The sequence below is a fragment of the Cynocephalus volans genome, chromosome 9 (assembly GCF_027409185.1).
Source record: "Cynocephalus volans isolate mCynVol1 chromosome 9, mCynVol1.pri, whole genome shotgun sequence".
NCBI lineage: Eukaryota > Metazoa > Chordata > Mammalia > Dermoptera > Cynocephalidae > Cynocephalus > Cynocephalus volans.
The window spans coordinates 147,949,649-147,972,483 of NC_084468.1; the positions used below are offsets into that span (position 1 = coordinate 147,949,649).

Genomic DNA, 22,835 nt, shown 5'->3' on the forward strand with positions numbered 1-22,835 from the left:
GGTGCCGAGTCGGTGGAGTCGCTAGGGCACAATAGTAAAGGCACGGGAATGAAAGACTGGGGATGGGGCGGAAAATCTGTGTTTGACTAGTATAAGGCAGTAGGTAGGACCACCTGAAATAAACTCAAGATGGTTTTTGGTTTGGGTTTTTGGTTTTTTTAAGAACGTGATATCTTCTCACCCACAGCAATTAATGATCTGAGGCAATGGCTGTTTTCCTGAGAACTACTTAGCTTGGCTTCTTTTTCTCTGAGCTGCCAAAGGCTGGAAGAGTAGTTGACTGGCTAAGCTGTGACTGGCTGCAGGCCATGAGTGGGACTCCTTTTAGCAGCTGGAAATAAAGGGTCTGAAGACTCCAAGGACTTCAAGTCCTGCCTCAAATGTGAGAAACCAGTGGGACTGTAGTGAGACCATCAGCTGTCTCCAGAAAGGACTGTGAGAGCTGAGGGTGCACCTGCTTCTCACCAGAGAGTACCTGCAGAGCCAACCTCCTGAAGAAAGCCCACTTCAGTCCAGACCTTCATTCACAGCCTGATGGCGGTGGCAGCAGCCCTGTCAGGACTCCAGGCAGAAGCCAAGTGCCCCATCTGTCTCGATTACCTAAGAGACCCCGTCACCATCGAATGTGGGCACAACTTCTGTCGCTCCTGCATCAAACAGTCCTGGGAAAATCTAGAGGACAGATTCCCTTGCCCTGTCTGTCGTCACCAATGCCAAGAGGGGACCTTCAGGAGCAACACCCAGCTGGGAAGGATGATTGACATTGCCAGGCTACTCCACATCACCCGGAGCAAGAGGAAGAGGAAGGAAGATTTGTCCTTGTGCGAGAAGCACAACCAGGTCCTGACCCTTTTCTGTGAGGAGGACCTAGAGGTGTTGTGTCCCCTGTGCACTCAGCCCCCTGACCACCAGGGCCACCACGTGAGACCCGTAGAGGAGGCCGCCTCTCATCACAGGATGAAGCTCAATGGCTACATGGAGCCTCTGAAGAAGCAAGTGGCGGACGTTCAAAAATTAATAAGCATTCAAAGCACAAAACCCTTGGACCTGAGAGAGGAGGTGGAAAACCAAAGGCAGGAATTGTCCTCTGAATTTGAGCACCTGAACCAGTTTCTAGAACGTGAGCAACAGGCTGTTCTCTCAAGGTTAGCTGAGGAAGAGAAGGACATTCAACAGAAACTCAGTGAAAACATAACAGCATTTTCAAACTACGTTTCTACACTCAGTAGTCTGTTAAGTAAGGTAATGGAGCTCAGCATGCAGTCTGAAGTGGAATTGCTATCACACATTAAAACTTTCTACAACTCTGACAATGGGATTAGCCCATCAGTCTTTTCAATTCATTTAAGGAGAGAAAGCTGCAGTTTTCCTCCCCAGTATTCTGCTCTGCAGAGAATTATAAAGAAATTTAAAGTAGATATAATTCTAGACCCTGAAACAGCACACCCTAACCTGGTTGTCTCTGAGGATAAAAAATGTGTGAGATTTACAAAGAGAAAACAAAACGTTCCTGATTTTCCTAAAAGATTTACAGTCAACCCAGGTGTCCTCGGTTTTCCATATTTTCATTCCGGCAGGCATTTCTGGGAAGTAGAGGTGGGAGACAAGTCTGAGTGGGCTATTGGCGTTTGCAAAGATTCTCTTCCTGCAAAGGCGAGGAGACCACCATCAGCCCAGCAGGGATGCTGGAGGCTTCAGCTGCAGGATGATGGCTATGATGCACCAGGAGCTGTTCCAAACCCTCCACTGTTGGAAGTGAAAGCCAGAGGCGTCGGCATTTTCCTGGACTGTGAGTTGGGTGAGATCTCATTCTATGACATGACTGATAAATCTCTCATCTGTACTTTCTCTCTCACCATTACTGGGCCTCTTCGGCCTTATTTCCATATCTGACCTAATTCACAACCTCTCCGAATCTGTACAGGAACCGACTGTGAATGAAATCCCCTTGATAGACGAAACCGTTTTACTTTTTTTTTTTAATGGAAAGTGTGTAGGCTATAGTATTAATATACCTTTGAATCTAATTCCTAACTTTTTCTTTCATAGTTTCACCTCTTCCAAGAAGAAACTTTCATTTTGTTTCAGCAACTATAGAAAACAGTGCTAGTAAATGTCTTTTCCGCAGGGATTATGTGGATGGACCTTGGTACATTACTAGATATGAGGGTGATTGTTTCAGTTTGTCAGAAAGTGCAGATAGAGTTTCCAAAACAGAACTGGGCTGGCCGGTTGGTCAGCTGGTTAGAGCATGGTGCTGATAACATCAAGGTCCAGGGTTCTTTCCCTGTACTGGCCAGCTGCCAAAAAAAAAAAAAAAAACCGGAACCAGCCAACTTTGTCTCATCTCTATAGAGGTTGAATTGTGCTGTCCCTAACATGACATGTACAAAATTGTCTACTAGGCATGGAGCAGGTTGTAACCCTTACTTATATATACCACAGGGCAGAACTGAAAGTGGAGGGGGCATTATAGAGAAAGGATAAGCGTTTTTAGCTTTTAACGTATCAGGCATTGACAATTTTTTTCTGTTATGCCCAGAAGCCACCTACTGGCAGCACAATTATTTTTTTGGCATGGTAAACTTGCTATGACATTGAAGAGAACTGGAAAGTCTTAATAGACATCACAGATACCATGTCAGAGAATAAAAGATAAATCACTAGGTAGTAAAAATTGTATGGGCATGATGGTGTTTTTATTCAGAATTTTCTTTTCTTTTTGGGGGGGGGTGTGGTGGCTGGCCTGTATGGGGATCCAAACCTTTGACTTTGGTGGTATCAACGCCACATTCTACTGAGCAAGCTAATTGGCCAGGTCCAGAATTTTCTTAACAAATATACCTAACATTTATTGAGCCCTACGTAGGTCCCTATGTGGTAGGAGTTGCAGTATTTTCATAACAACTATGAGATGTAGGTAGTAGGCCATTAAAAAAATCGAATGTAAAATTAAGAAAATAATTTTAGGCAAAGTACGTTTGTTGAGATGACAGCAAATAGACTAACTAGAGGACAGGGGATGCCTTCAATTACTGATAAACCAGCACTATTAAATGGTTTGTCAATGTAATGCTTTATATGTAAATGAGAAGTAATGAGGTGTTATTTTTCCCTCTGATTAAAAAAAGGAGACAACCACACAGGTACATGTTTAAACTCTGGGATGCTTCACTAAATTAACCAGAAGGACCTGAGTTTCTACCTAGGTTATGCTAAGTTCTGGCAGTGATCTTCAACTCACTTGCAAAATGGAGATAATACTTATTTTGCAAGAAAGTTACAAAGATGAAATCATATTTGTATGTGTGTATACACCAAAGTTAACTTTTGCATCCGTTCCTACTTTAAACAAAACTTTGTACCTTTGCCTTTTTTCTATCTTGTTTATGTTGACATGTTGACAATATTTTCCCTTGTTTTCCTTCCCCAACCCCCAATTTTTCTTTTTTGGCGTCTGGCTAGTGTGGGGATCTGAACCCATGACCTTGCTGTTAACAGCACCACACTCTCCCAAGTGAGCTAACCAACCTGCCAGCCTGTCTTTATATTTTTGAAGAAAAGTCTTTTTTGGGTGCCTGATGTGAACGACTTAGAAAGACATTTCTGACTCAGTAAGGGAAATGTAAATATGGCAGGGTATTAGGTGCTATCAGGGAACTGTTAATTCTGTCACGTGTGATAGTTATTACTCAGGAAATGCTTTTTTCCCCCCTTATACTGAGATGGATACAGCAAATTATTCTTAGAGATTCATAGTAAAATACAAAGGGGTAAAATTGTATTTCTATTAACTGTCCATTAGCATTGTGTGCAAATTGGATCTCACTTGAGCATCTATCAAGTGGGCTCTGTATTAGCTCTATATACACACACAGGGTACTTCAAAACGTTCATGGAAAGATTAGTATTGTCTTTTACTTCGATTTTCCACCAACTTTTTGAAGTACCCACATTTGTGTATGTGTGTATAGTACAAGGAAAAATGTGCCTCTTGTGTAATGCCTACTTTTTAATATATGAATTATGTTATCAATTTTTCAGAATTACATTTAGCTTTCCGTCTGTTTACAATAGGACAACTGTTCAGTGGTTATACTAGTAATACAACATACTTACTAAAAATCAAATAATAGCTGTATAACAAAAAATTATTAGTGTAACCCTCTCCTGTACTCACCTCCATCCATACACACATACACACACATTTCTTCATTTTTTTGTTTTTATTTATTCTTTATTTCATAGAGGTTTCTTGGCATGCATAAAGTAGTACACTTACAGTGCTTTTAATATGAACTAATCTGTGATAAGAGCAATTTAGAAATATAGGAAGAAAACATCATAAAAAACATGAAAGCCCATTAAGGATCTGGGACCTTAAAAAGAATAGGAAGCCTGAGGGTCTTGAAGCAGGGAGCTCTGTCTCATCGGCTGCATCCCTCAAATTCAGATTAGTAGTCTGAGCTGGAAATATAAATTTAGAAGTCACCAGTAAATACATAGAAATTGAAGCACTGGGAGAAGATAAAACCTACAGAGAGAATATGAGTGAGAACCGCACTAGTCAGGATTGGCTGAGACGCCTCGGAAAAGACTAAGCAGTGACTGGCCAGGTGGGAGGAAAGCCCATCCGGTGTGGTGGTGAAACCAGAGTGTTTTTAAACAGACTAGGGTCTGCTCCACCTCAAACTGCTGAGAAGTCCACTGAGGCAAAGTAGAGCTGTGTCCCTTAAATTTAGCGGACGTGCAAGTCTGGGATGGCTTTTGAAAGAGCAGATCTGGCTAAGGATCCACAGGGAGTGTAGAAATCTCTTAAGAAGTTTGGCTTTAAAGTGCAGGAGAAAGGGCAGAAGTTGTACAGTCAGGTTTTTATGATTCTTAAACAACTGGTAGATGGTAATAGGAAGGATACAGTAGAGAGAAGAGGGGTTAACGTGTACCCTAAGACAGCAGTTCTCAAAGTGGTCTGAGGACTCAGGAAATCAGTGAAGTCAAAACTACCTTCATGATAACAGCGAGACATTACTTGCATGTTAATACGTAATGGCTTATTATTTTTAAGTGACATAGAATTTTTATCAGTTTTAATTCCTTTTTTTTTAATTTTTTTTTTTTTAGCAGCTGCCAAGTACAGGGATCTGCACCCTTGACCTTGGTGTTATCAGCACTGTGCTCTAACCAACCGAACTAACCAGCCAGCCCTCAGTTTTAGTTTCTGATAGCAACTATCAATAAAGATTACCCCCATAAACAAAAGCTTTTGGGGTCGTCAGTAATTTTTAATGGTGTGAAGAGGTCCTGACGTTAAAAAGTGAGAACCACTGTGGTAAAGTTCCAGAAGGAAAGTGATGGAATACAGACTATAAGAGGAATGTTTGGCCTTTCACCTGCGGAGAGGTAATTCTTGGAACAGATCTTATCAATTCATTGTAGGAGGCTGAGGGATTTCCCATCTGATGACCTCTATTTCTTTTTTTTTTATCATAATACATATACAGCTGAAATGTTTATTTCTTGGCAAAAATTATTATAAAACATTAAAAATTTTGTGGGTTCTGGTTTCTTTTGGGGGGGCAGTGCTGGCCAATATGGTGATCTGTACCTTTGACTCTGGTGTTACAAGGCTGTACTCTGGTTTAAGTCCCGTTTAGAAAGTCATTTCCTATACAAGGATTGTAAAAATGGTCCCCAATATTATCTTTGCACTTTTTTGAAATAAAACTTTATAATGAATTCATGCTCCTAAAATAAAAAACCCAAACTCACAGCAATATATAATTTAGAAAATGAAAGACTTCCTCCAAAAGCAATCATTCAATCTACCTAACAATTTGGTATGTATCCTTAGCAACTTTTTTTTTTTTTTTGGCACGTGGCCAGTAGAAGGATCTGAAGCCTTGACCTTGGTGTTATTGGCATCACACTTTAGCCAAGTGAGCTAACCAGCTTTTATTTTTATAAAAGTTATAAAACACCATTTTATTTTTATAAAAGTTATACATGCATATACTTTAAAGCCAAAAAATTCTACATAGTTCATAAAAAACAGCATTCTCTATTCTCCCCAATTCCTCTCTCCTCAGAGACATCCACTTTCAACTCTTCAGTGTACCTTTTGCTATTTTATCTCTAACTTCCTTCTATTGCCGTGCAAGTTCAAATATTCACAGGTCCTTGGGATTAAGACATGAAACCTTTGGCAGGGGGTGGGCATTGTTTTGTCTACTACAGTCCACTTCTGGCCCCCAAAGATTTGTGTCTGTCTCATGTGCAAAATACATTCACCTCATTTCCACATCCCTAAAGTCTCAACCTATTACTACTTTGGTATTGGTTGTAGAACTTTATCTGACCATTTTTCAATAATCATAAAATTAAAATAGCAACAGTGAATTTTACTGAATATAAGTGTTAAAGCAGGGTGTAGAAAAAGAGGAAACATCAAAGAAGACTGAAAACAAATAAGGTGAGAAGAAACCAAAAGACTGTGGTGACCTGGAAGCCAAGTAAAGCAAGTATATTAAGGAGGATGTGATAAACTCAGAAGCTGCTGAGATGGACAGTGAACATTGAGCGCTGATTTAACAACGTGGAGGCCTCTAGCGAGACCTCGACAGCAGTTCCTGGAGAGTAGTGGAGGCAAAAGGCAAACAGAAGTGGGTTCAAGAAAGAACTGGAGAAGAACCAGAAGCCAGCACTACTGACAGGAGCCAGTCCTTGTACTATTGGATACTGGTCCTTGAACAGATACGGAGCTTGCATGGGAATGTAAACCAAAACACAACCTACTTTACTGAGACATCGGACATCTTGCTATGAAAAAAGCTGATCTAAATGGTTAGTGGCAGCACTAATATACACTCTGGCTCAAGAGCCTTCTCTCCTCAGGACTGGTGGCAGGCAGTCTGCAGGCCCGCACCACTTTCAGCAGGACTGGCAACTCTATGGAGTTCTTTTGCTGCTTTATAAGCTCCACATTTTTTACGGTTGTTTCCTCTCCTTTGATCATTGTGAATTTATGCCCTTAAAAAAGTCTTTATTATTTTGGTGAGCTTCAGGAGGAAACAGTAATAAATTTATATATTCAATCTAACCACCATCTTTTCTTGCAATTACCAAGTTTCATTTATAAAAAGCAGTTGTAGGCGCTGGCCAGTTAGCTTATTTGGTTAGAGTGTGGGTTCAGATCCCCACACCAGCCAGCTACCAAAAAAAAAAAAAAAATCCTAAAAAACAATTGCAGTAAATGTGCTGAGTTATAACTTAAATTATTTAATATATGTTGAACACTTATTTATTAATTATCACTAAGGTCAAAGTTTCAAATCCCATACCGGCCAGCTGCCAAAATAATAATAATAATAATAATAATAATACATAGTTACTGTAAAAACTTTACATAATATAGAAATAGAATAAAGTCAAAAATTCTTTAATTTTATTTTCTTCTCCCTGTCCAGTCCCTCCCCATCTGATTCTCTTACTCCATAGTCACATATCCTTTCCAGTGTCAATTACTAAGTTTGTTGTGTATTCTTCTTGACCTACATCTATCCACTTACACACACACACCACTTTTAACCTAAGTGAGATGTCATGATATCAAACATATTCAACAACCTGCTTTTTTCACTTAACAATATATTAGAGGCATTATTTCATGTTGGTATATAAGAGGGGTCTTCAAAAAAGTTCACGGACAGGTTTGTATTACCTTTTAATTTCCACAAACTTTTTGAAGGACCCTCCTATATATCTACATTATTTTTTTAAATGCTGCAGAGCATTTCATGCCAGGAGTCTGTCATATCTTTAAAATTTATTCACCTATTGAATCTATATGGTATTTCATATGCTCAATATTAAACTAATGAAGTAAAGCTTCACTCACATGACTTTTTCACATACGAATGTAGGGAGGATTGTTGGAGTCAGTTATTTGGTGTATTTACCACTAAATATGTGGTTCCCAAGTGCCCGTGATTGCCATATCCAAGTGTCTATTTGGACACTCCTGCCAAAATTGGATACAACCAATCTTATCACTCTTGCCGCTGATTTGCAAAAATACCCTGTTTAACTTGAATTTCCCTCATGAATAACGAGGTGGCACACATTTTCACATAGTTTTGGCCACTGTGTTTCTACGAACTGCATGTATTTATCCTCTTCTTTTCTTTGCTTCCCTTTTTAAATCTGAAATTCAATTAATATTTGAATAGGCATAAAAATCAAGTTTCAAAACTCCAAAGGGGCTGGTTGTTTAGCTCACTCGGTTAGAACATGGTGCTGATAGGGCCCAGCCTGTGGCTCACTTGGGAGAGTGTGGTGCTGATAACACCAAGGCCGTGGGTTCGGATCCCTATCTAGAGAGGGCCGGTTAGCTCACTTGGGAGAGCGTGGTGCTGACAATACCAAGGTCAGGGGTTCAGATCCCCAGGCCAGCTTCCCAAAACAAACAAAAAAACCCATAAATCAGAAAGATATACAATAAAGTCATTCCGAGCCCTGTCTCCTCGCCACCAGGTTCCCCTACCTAGAAGAAACCAAAGTTTCCAGTTTTTATAGTTTTAGAGACAGTTAATGCATATACTGTATAAGTTACTTTTTTTACGCAAATAGTAACACTATCCAGTTAGTACCCTCCTTTTTTTTTTTTGGCACTGGCAGGTTCGGTGATCTGAACCCTTGACCTTGCTGTTATGATACCAGGCTCTAACCAACTGAGCTAACCGGCCAGCCCTGCCTTGTACTTTCTGATGGTGTTATTTAACCAATCCTCTACGGATGGACATTTAATTTGTATTCTTATTCTGGCTATTACAAATTCAAGGGTACTTGAAAACGTTCATGAAAAGATTCATATTATTTTTTAATTCTATTTCTCTATGAACTTTTTGAAGTACCCTCATAATCATACAATTAATGCTTTAGGACAGGTGGGAGTATATTCCTAGGATAAATTCCTGGAAGTGAAATTGCAGGTCATAGAACATAATGCATTTGTGATTTTGACACATATTGTATTTCTAAATTTGCCCTCCAGAGAGGTCACATCCCAGTAGGACACAGAACAGTGCTTCTTTCCCACAGAGTACTGCTCATACAGAGTATTAACATTTTTCATCTATCTGGTTTGCTATCTTGTTATATAGGTCAATTAGCATTTTTCTTACCATAATTGAAATTTATCATCTTCTCATAGGCTCACAAACCATTTCTTTTTCCTTTTCTGTGAACTGTTTATATACTTACATACTTGGCCTTTTTGGAGGCAGTTGTTCTTTCTTTTGTTTTTGGTGGCTGGCCAGTACAGGGATCGCACCATGAAGTTGGTCTTATCTGCATCACATTCTAACCAATTGAGCTAACCAGCCAGCACTGTTATTTTTTTCTTATGATTTGCGAGAATTCTGCCCTTCATATGTGACCCTTTTCTAGGTAAATATCTTTTACCCAGTTTTTTGTTTGTCTTACAATTTTTGACTTGTTCATCTTATTACAGTTTTTGCCAAGGAGAAATTTTATTTTTATGTAGTTAAATATATCAAGCTTTTCTTTTATGGCTTCTGCGCCAGTTTTAGAAAGGGATGCCTCAGTCTGAAGTGATTCAAAACCTCTCCCACTGTTTACTTCTCATAATTTAATTGTTTCATTTTTAACACTAAACTCTTTGAATCAGCTTGGATTTAGCATATAAATTACAAGGCAGGGATATAACCTAAGTTTTCTCCTTGGTGCTTTACACAATTATTTTAATACCATTTATTGAATGAGCTAAGTTTTCTGCGGTGATTTGAAATGCCACCTTTTATATAATAAATTCTCATATACACTTTGGTCTATTCTCCATTTCCTATTTTGTTTCATTGTTCTGGTTACTCATGGATAGTATCAAGCTGTTTTAATTATTACTGTCATTATAACATACTTAATATCTTACAGAGTTAGTCCTCTCTCATATACAGACTGAGGGAAAATTGCTATATTTACGTCAAGTCTTTCTGTCCAGGACACAGCATGCCTTTTCAAGTCTTCTTTTCTGTTCTTCACTAGCATTTTAAAGTTTTCCTCCAAAAGATCTGGGTAGTTTAGGATCTTCTTTGTTGTTATCATAAATGGGACCTTTCTTCAATTGTATCTTCTAACTAGTAGTTGTTTGTAAAAAGCATATTTTTACATATTAATTGTGCAGCTTACTGAATGTTTTTTTTTTTTTTTTTTTTTGGCAGCTAGTACTGGGATCCAAACCCCTGACCTTGGTGTTATATAACACAGCAGCCAGCCCCTGAATTCTCTTATTTATGTACTTTTTTGTAATAGTTTTTCCAGTGGTAACTTTATCACATCCTTTTCATTCCATATTCTTTTTCTTATCCAAATGTTTCGTTGGAACCTCCAGAACAGTAAGAAATAGCAATAATGAGAACAAACATTCTTGTCTGGGTTTTTTGTTTTGTTTTGTTCTGTTTTGTTTGGTGGTTGGTTGGTGTGGGCCTTGTCTTGTTTCTGATTTCCTACTAACTTCATCTGTTTTCTAATGGATCATTTCTTCTTGTCTTAGTCATTTATATTATGCATGCAAATGCTTGACTGTTATGTTGTGAATATTTCCATGCTGTTAGGCTTATACTTAATTTTGTATATGGTACTGAATATCTGTGTCAGCATACATATACATAAATTTTTTAATCACCTGAAACTATTCCTTTGTATGTATTAAGAAATCCATTTATCATATTAAAGGCTGGCCAGTTAGCTCAGCTGGTTAGACCATGATACTGATAACACCAAGGTCTAGGGTTTAATCCTTGTACTGGCTAACCACAAAAATAAACTCATTTATCATATTGAGAGATATTTAACCCCACCCACCCCCATTTTTTGCTATTATATGTTTGTTTGGTTTTTTTGGCAGCTAGCCAGTTATTACTGCCATAATTTTACATGTCTTTGTGCACTTGTGTATTATACAGGATAATGGCTGTATTTTTAACTTTTAAATCTTTGCTACCTCTGAAATTGATGATTATTCAGGGTGATATTAACTCCATTTATAAAATAACTTATATTTCCCCCCAATTTGAAATTTCTATTTGAACATATGGTGGTTTCCCGATAATCACAGAAATATCTTAAATATTTATTAATAGGGTATTGGATTAATAGTAGCAGAGCTCTAAAAGGTTAAAAAATATTCTTGAGTTATTTTTACATATAATCATCAGTGGTACCTTTTCCCATTTTTTTTTTTTCTTAAAAGATGACCTGTAAGGGGATCTTAACCCTTGACTTGGTGTTTGTCAGCACCACGCTCTCCCAAGTGAGCTAAACAGCCATCCCTATATGGGATCCGAACCCGTGGCTTTGATGTTATCAGCACCACACTCTCCCAAGTGAGCCACGGGCTGGCCCGTCCCATTGTATTTTAAAACTAGTTCTTGCTGGTATGTAAGAAAGCTATTTATCTTCATGTTTTGTACTTACCACCTTGCTTTCTAATAGTTTTTCAGTTAATTCTTAAATTTTCCATATATATATATATATATATATATATATATATATATATATATATATATATATATATATATATATCTCATGCACACATTAATCCTGCTCCTTTATTCAGTCATATTGATGAGCACTTTAGGACAGTAGTAAATAAGTGATTATAAAAAGTATCAGCCTTATCTCTTTTCCTGATATTTTGATTTTTTTTTTTTTTTTTTTTTTTACTGTTTCCTAGAGGTGAACTTCTAAAAAAGACCTTAAAAATGACCTCAGTACAGGACATGATAATTGAGCCTAGGTTAAGGCTGGATTACATGAACAGGCTCTGAGCTTGTGTGAGAGGAGTTTTTTCACTACAGTTTCTGTAGTAAAGTCACTGAAGTTAATGACACTAATTCAACAGATATTTGAGTGCCTGCTTTGTGCCAGATACTGTTCTAGGTACAAAGGTTATTGTAATGAACAAAAGATGAAGCTTACAGTCTAGTCAGGGGAGAGAGAGAGGAAGGTTGCAATTTTAAATACTGGTCAGGGCAGGGGTCACTAAGAAAGTGACATTTGAACAAAGTCTTAAAAGAGATAATGGATATATGGGAGTTGACCCTTCCAGGCAGGCAGAGGAAACAGCAAGTGAGGTGAGAATGTGCTTGGCAATCTAAAAATAACGTGACTGAAACAGGGTAAGCAAAGGAGGTATATAGGAAGAGATGGGGTGGGGGTGGGAGTTGTAGCAGATTTTCTAGGGCGCTGTCAGGGCTCTGGTTTTTACTGAGAGAGATGGGAACCAGTAGAGTAATGTGACCTGATGTACATTTTAGGAGGATCTCTTTGCGGGCTGTGTTAAACACAGATGCACATATGTGGTCGGGTCAGAGGGTGGTAGGGGTAGAGTTGGGGTGTTGGTGGTTAGAAACAGAAAGACCATGCAAGACTTGTACAATGATGGTGACCAGAGTAGTAGCATTGGAGGTGCTGAGAAATGGTTAGAAAAAGCCAGCAGGATTTGTGGATGGATTGGGGATGGGGTGTTAGAGGAAGAGGAGCTGCCATGACGGAGATGGAGAAAGCTGTGGAGGATCGCTCAGTTCGGGATATGTTTTGTTTGAGGTGTCTTTTAAACACCCAAGTAGACATCTAGAGCAGGCAGCTGGGTATGAGTCTGGAGTTCAGGGAGGAAGACCTGGCTAGAGATACGTATTTGGAAGTTGCCAGCTTATAGCATGATGCTGTATGAGATCACCAAGGGAGTGAACGTTGATGGAGAAGAGGGAGGCCCAGGGATTGAGCCCTGGGGCCCCCCAACATTAAGAAGAAAAGCAATTGCAAAGGAGATAGAACAAGAAGATAGGGAGGTCAGAAGAAAACCAGATTAGAATGTCCGGGAGGGCTGACCAGTTAGGTCGGTTGGTTAGAGTGTGGTGCTGATGACAGCAACGGCCAGGGCTCGGTCTCTGTACAGGCCAGCTGCCATAAAAAATAAATAAAATAAAAATAAAATGTCCTGGAAGCCAAGCTGAAGAAAATGAATGAAGCAGGAGATGATCAACAGAGTCAAATGCTGCTGATAGATTAGAAAAGAGGACACCTGTGATTCACCACAGCCTAAGCGACATGGAAGGAAGTTAATGGCCCCGTGACAAGAACAGTTGCAGTGGGGGAGGGTGAAAAGCTAGTCTGGAATAGAGAGAACAGGAGGTGAAGAATTAGAGATATACTTCTTGTTTCACAAATGAAATGATTTTCTTTAGGAAACCTAGGGAATGTTTTGAAATTTTAAATTCGTGACTGTTGAAAATTCAAAGTTTGTTTCCTCAAGCATTCAAGAGCCCACCAGATGAGCGTTTTGTATTCAAGATTTACACAGTACCTGATCAGACCGTGATATCACTAAAATATCTGAAATGGACACACTTGTTAAAGGACATGCCTTTCTAGCTTTTTCTGTAAGAAGACAGCCTTTTCTGTAAAAAAGGATTGGGAAAGAAGGACACAAAATTCATTTTCCATTTGATTTTCTGACAAAGCATAGAAGTTAAATTTTTCTTCATACGCCTTATTAACATAAAAGTGCTCTGTGGGTCTAATTCACAGAAGAAGAATTTATCAAACCCAGTGGTTGGTTTATTTGTCTATTATGTTCGCTTCCATCCTCCGTCCACTCCCCACCCACCACCCCGCACCAGCAAAATGCACGTTCCATGAGAGCAGGAACCTTTTCCGTCTTACTTAGCCCTGTGTTCCCAGCACCAAGAATACTCTCCGGCACATAGTCAGCTGTCAATTAAATGTTAAATGTTAAATAAAATAATCCACACTACAGTGTTTGAAGAGCAAATGGCAAAAGAACCCAAAACAAACTAGGACTTATTGCCAACAAATATAAACTGAGGACTATACTTAATAAAGACAGGAAGATCACATACTTGTTAAGAAAAAGAATATCCCAGAATAATAAGCAAAGTACTTGAATACATATGTCATAAAAGATTTATAACAGGCAAAATAAATGGAAAAACTCCTTAACTTCATTAATATTCAAAGAAATGTAATTTGAAATAATGACATATTCATCAGATGGGGGCCGGGAATAAATAGAATAATACCCACAATTGGTAAGGGGATGAGACAACAAGCAGTATAAATTAATACAATTCCTTGGTAGTAGGATTTCAAATAATTGTTTATCTTTATATTTTTCAATACTTTCATTAAAAAATAATGAGCTTTTAACTTTATAGTAAGCCATGATGCTATTGTCACTTGGAACATACACACACACATGCATGTATCTGTCTATATACATATACACATATATACTACTAATAAAATGTTACTATACCTGCCCTAATTCAGGGCCACACACTTCTGCCATCCAGAAATGAACTTTTCTCCATAGTGAACTACAGTCTGATCCTCCTAGGACTAAAACTAATGTTGTCACTTCCTTGAAACCCATCAATGGATCCCCGTTATCAGTAAGATAAGGTGCATGTTCCTCATCAGAGCATCAAGGCCCTCTAGGATATGACCCTGTCCACCTCTCCGTCCATGTCCTGCCTCACACTTTTGGTTCAAGCTATATATAGTACTTGTGATATTTTGTAGCTGTTTGCCTTGCTTCTTTACTTATTAATTTGCCTGGAATTCCTCAAGCCCTCTACCAGCCCTCTCACCCCCACTCCCAGAATCCTCTCTGATGAGGAGTTCCTACAGCACCTTGGACTTACTGTCATTATTGAACTTAGCACAGGATCTAGAAACAGATTCCTCTCCCTCCAACCATGTAGGTTGACAATTAGCCTTTAATTTTGGTATCCATAGTGGCAGCCCAGTACCAGCCTAGTCCTAAAACGCTTAACATTTAAATTGCTTTGCTCATTCTTCTATTTTGCTAGTTCCGATATTTAGTTTCATTTTCATTTATTGTTTGGAATGTTCATTATTGAGTTGAAAAGTGCTGGTGATAACTACATCAGAACCTGAGCATCCTAACTTTTGAACTACACCTCTCTCTGTAATCCAAAGTTGATCCCATAAATCTCAGAGCTGACTATAAATACAAATTGAATTTCAAAATAAAAAAAAGTAATCATCTACCACTGGTGTTTTCCTTTTGAAAAGGAAAAGAGCTGAAGGCAAAGTTTACAGGCTCTTGCAGAACACAGAAACAGGGGCTGGCCTGTTGGCTCAGCACGAGACATACTCTTTTAAAAAAAGGAAAGGAGAAAGGAAAGATGGAAGGGAGGGAACTTGGACACAATATCGATCTTAAAAATACAATTTGGCTTTAGATTATGAATGTTGTTATTTTGGGGATTCAATTGTATTGCCCAAAGTTGACACACGCTCATCTTTAAGTTAGTAGAAACTTTTAGAATATCCCAGCAATAGATGTACCTAAAAGAAACAGGTACTTGTCCTTTATAGTAACAGTGGGTGGGACCAAATAAATACATCCCTTGCCTGTATAGTTACATCCAATACATCCCTATATAGTATGAACAGCTTTTTGAATCAAATATTGAGTATTCAGCTAATGACCAAAAAATATTAACAGCCTACACAATCACAAATATCCCCTCCCCTTATATTAAGCATTCAGCCAAAAGTCTTTCTAAGGCAGCATGTAAAGGTGATCACAAAAAGGGCACACTGGGAAAAGGGAAGAAATAATGACATTTACTCATAAAAATACTTCATTTATATCTTGAGAATTACATATGTTTAATACTATTTATAAATTGATCTGATATTTTATTCCCATCCATCACGATTTTTAAGTATCATCTAAGACTAAAACAGGTGTCTTTTTTTCCTTTTAGATAAATTTAGAACCACAGAAGATTCTTTTCCTATAAATGAATGTATTGATCCAATGAATATGTATAAGGAATACTGAAATATATGGCAACTTCTTGAAGAAGGGCAAATTTACTAAGTTTATTAAATTCTTTTCTAAATTCTCTATTGCTAATAAAAAGTGTTGCCTATATAACAGGCCACATGTTGTCTGACACAGGTCAGTCTAACACTGGTCCAAGTAATCTTCATATCTCATTTCCGAAGAATAGAAAACTGTAGGAGTTTGCATAGTAAATACCCTAGTGAGACGTTGGTCCTACACTCAAGAAATTCTCTACAAAAGCTACATGGCCTAAGGTCTCATCCAATACCACAAGAGCATATAAAATCCATGATGAAGCTCTGCTGGAAAAAACATCAAAAACAAGAAATAATGGCTTCTTTCACCAGCTTAGAAGTAAAAATAAATCTGACTTGATTAAAACTCTGTTTAAAATAGATTGTCTGGGCCGAGCCCGTGGCGCACCTGGTAGAGTGCTGCGCTGGGAGCGTGGCGACCCTCCCGCCGCGTGTTCGGATCCTATATAGGACTGACCGGTGCACTCACTGGCTGAGTGCCGGTCACGAAAAAACGACAAAAAAAAAAAAAAAAAAAATAAAATAAAATAGATTGTCTTGTCAGACTTACTCTATCAATAGCCAAATTATTAGAGTTGTAATGTCATGTGGAAAAAGTGTAGACCATGGAGAAGTTTTAAACTATACTTTCAATCCTAGGATAAACCAAGCAGTTAAATAACTTCAAAATGTACAAAACAGGGCCGAGCCGTGGCGCACTCGGGAGAGTGCAGCGCTGGGAGCGCGGTGACGCTCCCGCCACGGGTTCGGATCCTATATGGGAATGGCTGGTGCCCTCACTGGCTGAGTGCCGGTCACGAAAAGGACAAAAAAAAAAAAAAATGTACAAAACAGACATTCTCAAGGTATCAAGGCTTCTACAAAGTACCTTCCGAATGATCCACAAGCCCTGTATATTAAACACCCACACAGGTGAGAACCTCATTCAGGTTTCCAACAAAAATCGTTATTCAGCAAAAGCTACAATTCCCTATGGCAGCTTGTCAGGCAGTCAGTGGGTCTTAAATTACTCTGGATTCCTCTGCAATCGCTGTCATGATTACGAGCCTCTCACATTCTACTTGGCTGAGATCCTAGGTCCAAAGAAGTGAGAGTCAACAATCGCTTACTCAGCAGCGCATTGTGTCGCTTCAGGTGTACTATTATGTCTCCTTGCTTTTCAACAATTTCTTCTAGGCTTGAAATAGTCCTGCAAATAATCAAAATATAAAAGGGTTACGCATATTCACCAATTCTCATCGGTCTTTTTGCAAAGGAGTCCCTACCAGTTTTCTGTACAGCATCTTGTATTAGTTACATTTTCTTAGATGGTATAAGCCAGGGCAATATTCCAAAATGAAATTCTTTCACAAATCATTTTAGTGACTTCCACTCTGGAAATAAATCTATTTTGTTTCAATTTGAAATTTTAAAAACTTTCACAATTCTAAGCCTTAAAAAAAAGGTCATTATTGCTTTATTTAAGAAGCATCCTGGCCAGTTAGCACAGTTGGTTAGAGTGTGGTGTTATAACATACCAAGGTTAAGGGCTCAGATTCCCACACTGGCCAGCTGCAAAAAAAAAAAAAGAAGAAGTATCCTAACTTGTCAGACTATGATAATCGAATCTAAGTGATCAAGGTAAATGGCATTTGAAGAGACAAAGACACAATTTGTACAAAAATCAAGTGATGATGTAACATTAAAATAGACAACTTTGACCACAAGAAGCATTTCAAAAAAAGTATGGCATTTCTTTTGCATTTGACACAAAAATAGTATAGAAGAGTATAAAATAAAAAACAAGTCTTACTTCTTCCTACACCACTACCCCAGCTCACTTCAGTCTCAAGCTCACAAATAATAGCTATAAAATATTTTTAATTTCCTTCCACTAACTTAGGATATTAGTACTAGGAATAGTGATAATATTACAAAGATGTCAAAAATGTACCAGACGAATTTTAACGTTGTGACTAAAAATTGCCCACTCAAGAAATAAAGTATTAATGGATGTGTTTTACTCATATATTCTATATGTGTTAATATGGAAACACTTTAAGGGAAGGTAAGTGAAATATTGAAGAATACATGCATAGAATGGTCCCACATGAACAAAAAAAGGCGTATGCATTTAAATAATGATAAATAATTATGCTTATAAATAATGTGGTTACAGGCACGGGTTGGACAAAGACTGTCCGAATTCCAATCGTGACCTCTCCAATCAGGCTGTGCGACCTTAATAAGTTACCTAAACTCTCTGGTCTTCAGATGTTGATGTAACAGCAACAAGCGTTTAGCACTGAGTAAGTGTAAGGCACTTGAGGACCCCCCACCACTTGTTTCTGAGCTAGGCTACTCACTGAAAAAATACTGTTTGTGTGAAGTTTTCGGGTTATCTTGATGAAACTGAGGAGGGGGGTGCTATGAGCAGAGTCAACGTTTCTATGAGCAGACACTGACATTAATTAACATCCCTGTTCTCCAGCCCCATGTCTCACTCCCAAGGGCATTCTGTTAATATTTGAGTTCCAAGTCCCTCCAGGATCCCACAAGGAAGAATGGCAACCTCCCTGGCTTTATTTCTCACATGTCCCCTAAACGTGGCCTGCTCTGCACTGCGGTATCATTTACTGCTCCTCTGTCTACATTACTTAGCATGTACATTTTTAGAAATCACTCTTCCACTGATGGCCCCTTTCTCTTCCAGCTTCTCTGTCAGTATGGGTAGTATGGCCTTTTTTATTCCTTCTCTATCATTTTGGAAGGGTCTAGGTAGGGTGACAGATAAACATGTGTGGATTGATCCACCTTCATTAACTGGAAGTCGATTCTAATTTTCAAACTAAGATGCATTTTCAAAGAGGCATTTTATGCAAATTTTAAAATCAAAGGCAGAACAGAAACTGAACGTTATTGCTCCAAAGTTAACCCTATGAGGTGAAGAGAATACATTATACATTGTCCAGTAAGTCACAAGAGTACAATTATAGGTAAACTGCTCAGTGCTCAGTGCTCACTAGGAATGATATGAAATATGAAAGGGGTCAAGGTCAAGAACAGTCTTTGGATTTAATAAGCCCCAAAGTTCAAGAATTGACACTAAAATTATCTCTATTTAGGATAAAATGAGGAAACAGAGTAAACAAAATAAGGTAGATCATGATGGGTGAAAACTGACAAAAAGAATGTATTTCCGAGGGGAAAAATCCATTTTGCCAAGTATACCTCCAGTTTTCTGAGTTCTGTACATGTTGAGAATTCAAGAGAGTATAATCCATCCTGAAGAAACTGATGGTACAGGATTCGGGAACTGTCAAGATATCATCACATCACACTTCGGGACAGAGATGAAGATCCCTGGACTTGTCTCTCATGAAGTATTCACATCCCACACTACATGAAGAGCAACATGCTTCCTCGCAGGTAACACTTCACAGAGCTGGCTTTCTCCTCTGCTACCACTTTAAACCTGTGCCTAGCAACAGTTAAATTTCATAAGAGCTAATTCAAAAATGACACTCATGACTAAAGGCTAACAAATTGAACTATGTTTATTTCAACAAGTATTTTTAAAAGTGTCTCTTTTCTTCTTCATCTATAAAGTTTCCTTTTTGTTTTCACTAGTATATCAGTATTAGCACTGAGTAATTTTTTTTTTTTAATAAAGAATCTTTTGGATATTCAGCTATTTGCTTCCAGGCAATCCACTCCCTGCCTCTATCTCAGCTTCTCTGCCCACGCTTCATATACAAATCCCATGTTGCTCTATATTTATGTAGTGATACAATAAAATAAAAATATGATAGGACTTTCAGTAATTTTTTGGTTTATTTTTATTTTTTTATTATTGGTTATGAATATTCATGAGATACAAAGCTGATTGTCACCACGCATAGCACTGAGTAAATTTCTCAAGCCCCTAAAGAGCACACTTGCTTTATATGCTGACTTTAATCTCATGTCAACTGGTATCCAGTTCACGTGAAGTCACGGAATAAACTGTGTTCCAGAAAGGGACTAAAGGGGGAAATGGGAGTGGGGAGACCAGTAAGGAGACTCTTGTACCTCCAGGTAAGAGATGTTAGTGACAGTGGAGGTGCAGAGCAGTGGCTGGATTTGCGATATATTATGGGGACAGACCCACTAGAATTTGCTGATGGATTACCTGGGTGGGTGGGGTGAAGGAAGCAGGAGTCAAGGACGACACTGGTCTTCTGGCCTGAGCAGCCTGTTGAGTGGTGATGCCACTTACTAAGACAGGGACAGACTGGGGTAGGGAGAAGGCTCTGTGTAGGACATGTTAAGGTTGAGATGCCTATTTTAGATATCCAAATGGAGATGCTGATGGCTAATGAGACAATCAGATATACAAATCTCAACCCCAGAGAAAATTCATATCTGAAGATACCGGTTTGGGAGTCGCCAGTATATTTATGGGACCTATTTATTTATAATCACTTAATTCTCATAGTTAAAAAGCGTTAAGTATTCCTAACTACAAGGTTCACAATTAAAAACAATAGTCCCCTGCCTCACTCACCACCAGTCACCACCTCTGAGTTTCATGTTCCAGAGGTACCACTTTCAACTCTTTGTAACTGTTTCTTCTGTATGTATCTCCATATTTCTAAATGACAGGTTTCTATTTCTCAATGTTTCAATTTTAGCTATTATCTAGACTTCCTATATAAGACATTAGGATTTAGCTCTTTATTTTCCCCTGTTCTATACACTTACTCCTGTCTTCTTTCTTACATTCTCTCAATCTAGTAAATAATATTCAGAATCTACATTATCACTATCTGAATATTATCCACAGTTAAGCCATGGAAGGCTCTATTATTATATTTCCTTCCATGCATAGCTTTCTGTCTTGCCTGGGATTAATAATTGCCTCTTTTGGGGCTGGCTGGTTAGTTCAGTTGGTTAGGACTACTGTTATAACACCAAGATCAAGGGTTTGGATCCCCATACTGGCCAGTTTCCCTCCACAAAAATTGCATCTTTCTTTTTCTATGTAGTATTTGTTTGTTTGTCTGTTTGCTCATGGCAACTGGCTGGTACAAGGATTGATCTGGACCTTGGTGTTGTCAAGACCACACTCTAACCAACTGAGCTAACTGGCCAGCCCATTTATATAGTTTTTAAAAACCATTTTAGCCCCAAGTTCTCCAATATGGATATTTTAAGCCACAGAAGTCACCTAAGGAAAGATGTGATAGAAACAGGGATAGGGCAGAGAAAGGGCAGGCCCTTTGGTGCACTGGTATTGGAAGTTCGGTCAAAGAAAGAGCCATAGAAGGAGAAATCAGGACACTGCAGCACTTGAGAAGCCTACAAAAGCATTTCAAGAAGGAGGGAGTATCCAATAATGTAAAAAGTTCTGAAAGTTTGAATAGGTTGACTAATGGTCAATCTTACTTTTGCATCAAATATATGAACTATTTAGTAAATTTATGTATACCTTTCTAGACTTGTTTTCACCATAGCTGAAAGGAAGTAAACAAATCAAACATTATTATAAAGACACAAATGCACAGTCATAAACTCCAAGCATTAGAATGGTTTCTAGATTTCTAGGGGAAAAATTTTTAATTCTTTTATTCCCCACCCAAACCTTACCTGAATCCAGTCTCTGAAGTAATATTGCTGGGGTAAGCATAGATTTTTTCTTCTTCAAGTACATCAGGCTGTGGTTTGGCTTTATTAAATTTCTGGATTTTCACTAAAATAGTAAATTCATTATTAGATCTAATTCTGAAAAAATGTCTATTTTCATTTATTCAAATTGTACTAATTAGCTATTCTTTTCAAATAAGGTAATATGTATAAAATAGCTTCATAAAATAAACAAACAGGTTTATTTATTAATGCACTCAAACATTAGGGCTGGCCGGTTAGCTCAGTTGGTTAGAATGTGGTGCTGATAACACCAAGGTCCAGGTTCTGATCCCTGTACTGGCAAGCTGCCAAAAATAACCCAGAAACAAAAAAAACCAAAAAAGAGAAAACCAACCGAAAAACTGTACTCATAGTTCTCAAAGCTTCCTATGTGCCAGGCCTATACTAAACACTGGAAATTCAGGGATTATCATTAGTATTGATAATAACATCCTCATTAGTATAGTGGTGTGAGAAAAAAATAGCTGACATTTAATATGCATTTACAACGCACAAGGCACAGGTTAGCTGTTTTAACAGGAAGACCTTATTCAGTTCTCATAACCATCGCATGAGGCGGGTGCTCCCAACTCTCCATAAATGAGTAAGGTGAAGCCAGAGAAGTTCGGCCACTGGCCAGGCTTCTCGTCCAGGAACCATGACTTCAAAGCCTCTACTGTTGACACTACTCTAAAGAGCTACTGGTCCAGGGAAGAATAAGACAATAAGCCCACATGTTATGACAGCGTGAGTAATACCTTAAATAAAAACTTGCACAGGGAGCAGTGACAGCTCTGGGAAAGCTGTCCCTAACTCAGCAGGAGGTTTCAGAAAGGAGGCAGAAGGTGGAGCTTTACCCCAGCCTTGAGGGAAACATAGGAATTAATCATGTAGATTAGGAGAGTGAAGGTGTTCCAGGTGTGGGAAGAGCCTGAACAAATGCCACGGCTTTGAGAAGGTATGTGTATGGACAAGGGGTGAGGCTGGAAAGGTGGGCAGGGGACGCATTTATGTGTCTGCTGCGTCATGGAAGACATTTAGATTTTACCCTGAGAGCAACTGGCAGTCATTGAAAGGATCTCCCTATCACCCCTGAAGAGCAGACTAGGTAGGGTCTGTTCATGGAAAGCTTTTTACGGCACACTAAGATTTAAATTTTCTTCCTTGGGCCATTAGAAACCAGGGCAGGAGAGTTGTAAATGATCAGTTACTGATGAACAAAATCCCGCTGGCAG

At 38.6% G+C, this 22,835-nt stretch overlaps 2 protein-coding genes across 6 annotated transcripts in view; one reads left to right on the forward strand and one right to left on the reverse strand.

Moving 5' to 3' along the window:
- The first annotated feature begins 534 nt into the window (after positions 1-534).
- On the forward strand, positions 535-1,893 carry LOC134385866 (tripartite motif-containing protein 75-like). The gene has a single exon (XM_063107539.1). It carries the CDS (start codon positions 535-537, stop codon positions 1,891-1,893), a length of 1,359 nt encoding a protein of 452 aa, XP_062963609.1.
- A 2,363-nt stretch (positions 1,894-4,256) lies between these two features.
- The window catches only part of TMEM192 (transmembrane protein 192), a 39,724-nt gene continuing 21,145 nt past the window's right edge, over positions 4,257-22,835 (reverse strand). For 3 of the 5 annotated variants that reach the window (XM_063108605.1, XM_063108607.1, XM_063108604.1), the window contains 3 exons: positions 21,562-21,664; positions 17,064-17,143; positions 4,257-4,467 (listed from right to left, as the gene is read on the reverse strand). In XM_063108605.1, the coding sequence (XP_062964675.1) occupies positions 4,343-4,467; positions 17,064-17,143; positions 21,562-21,664 (308 nt within the window). In that variant the 3' untranslated portion in view covers positions 4,257-4,342. Of the gene's footprint in view, positions 4,468-16,791; positions 17,144-21,561; positions 21,665-22,835 lie in introns of those variants that run through there. The other 2 variants (XM_063108608.1, XM_063108606.1) reach the window with 1 other exon arrangement.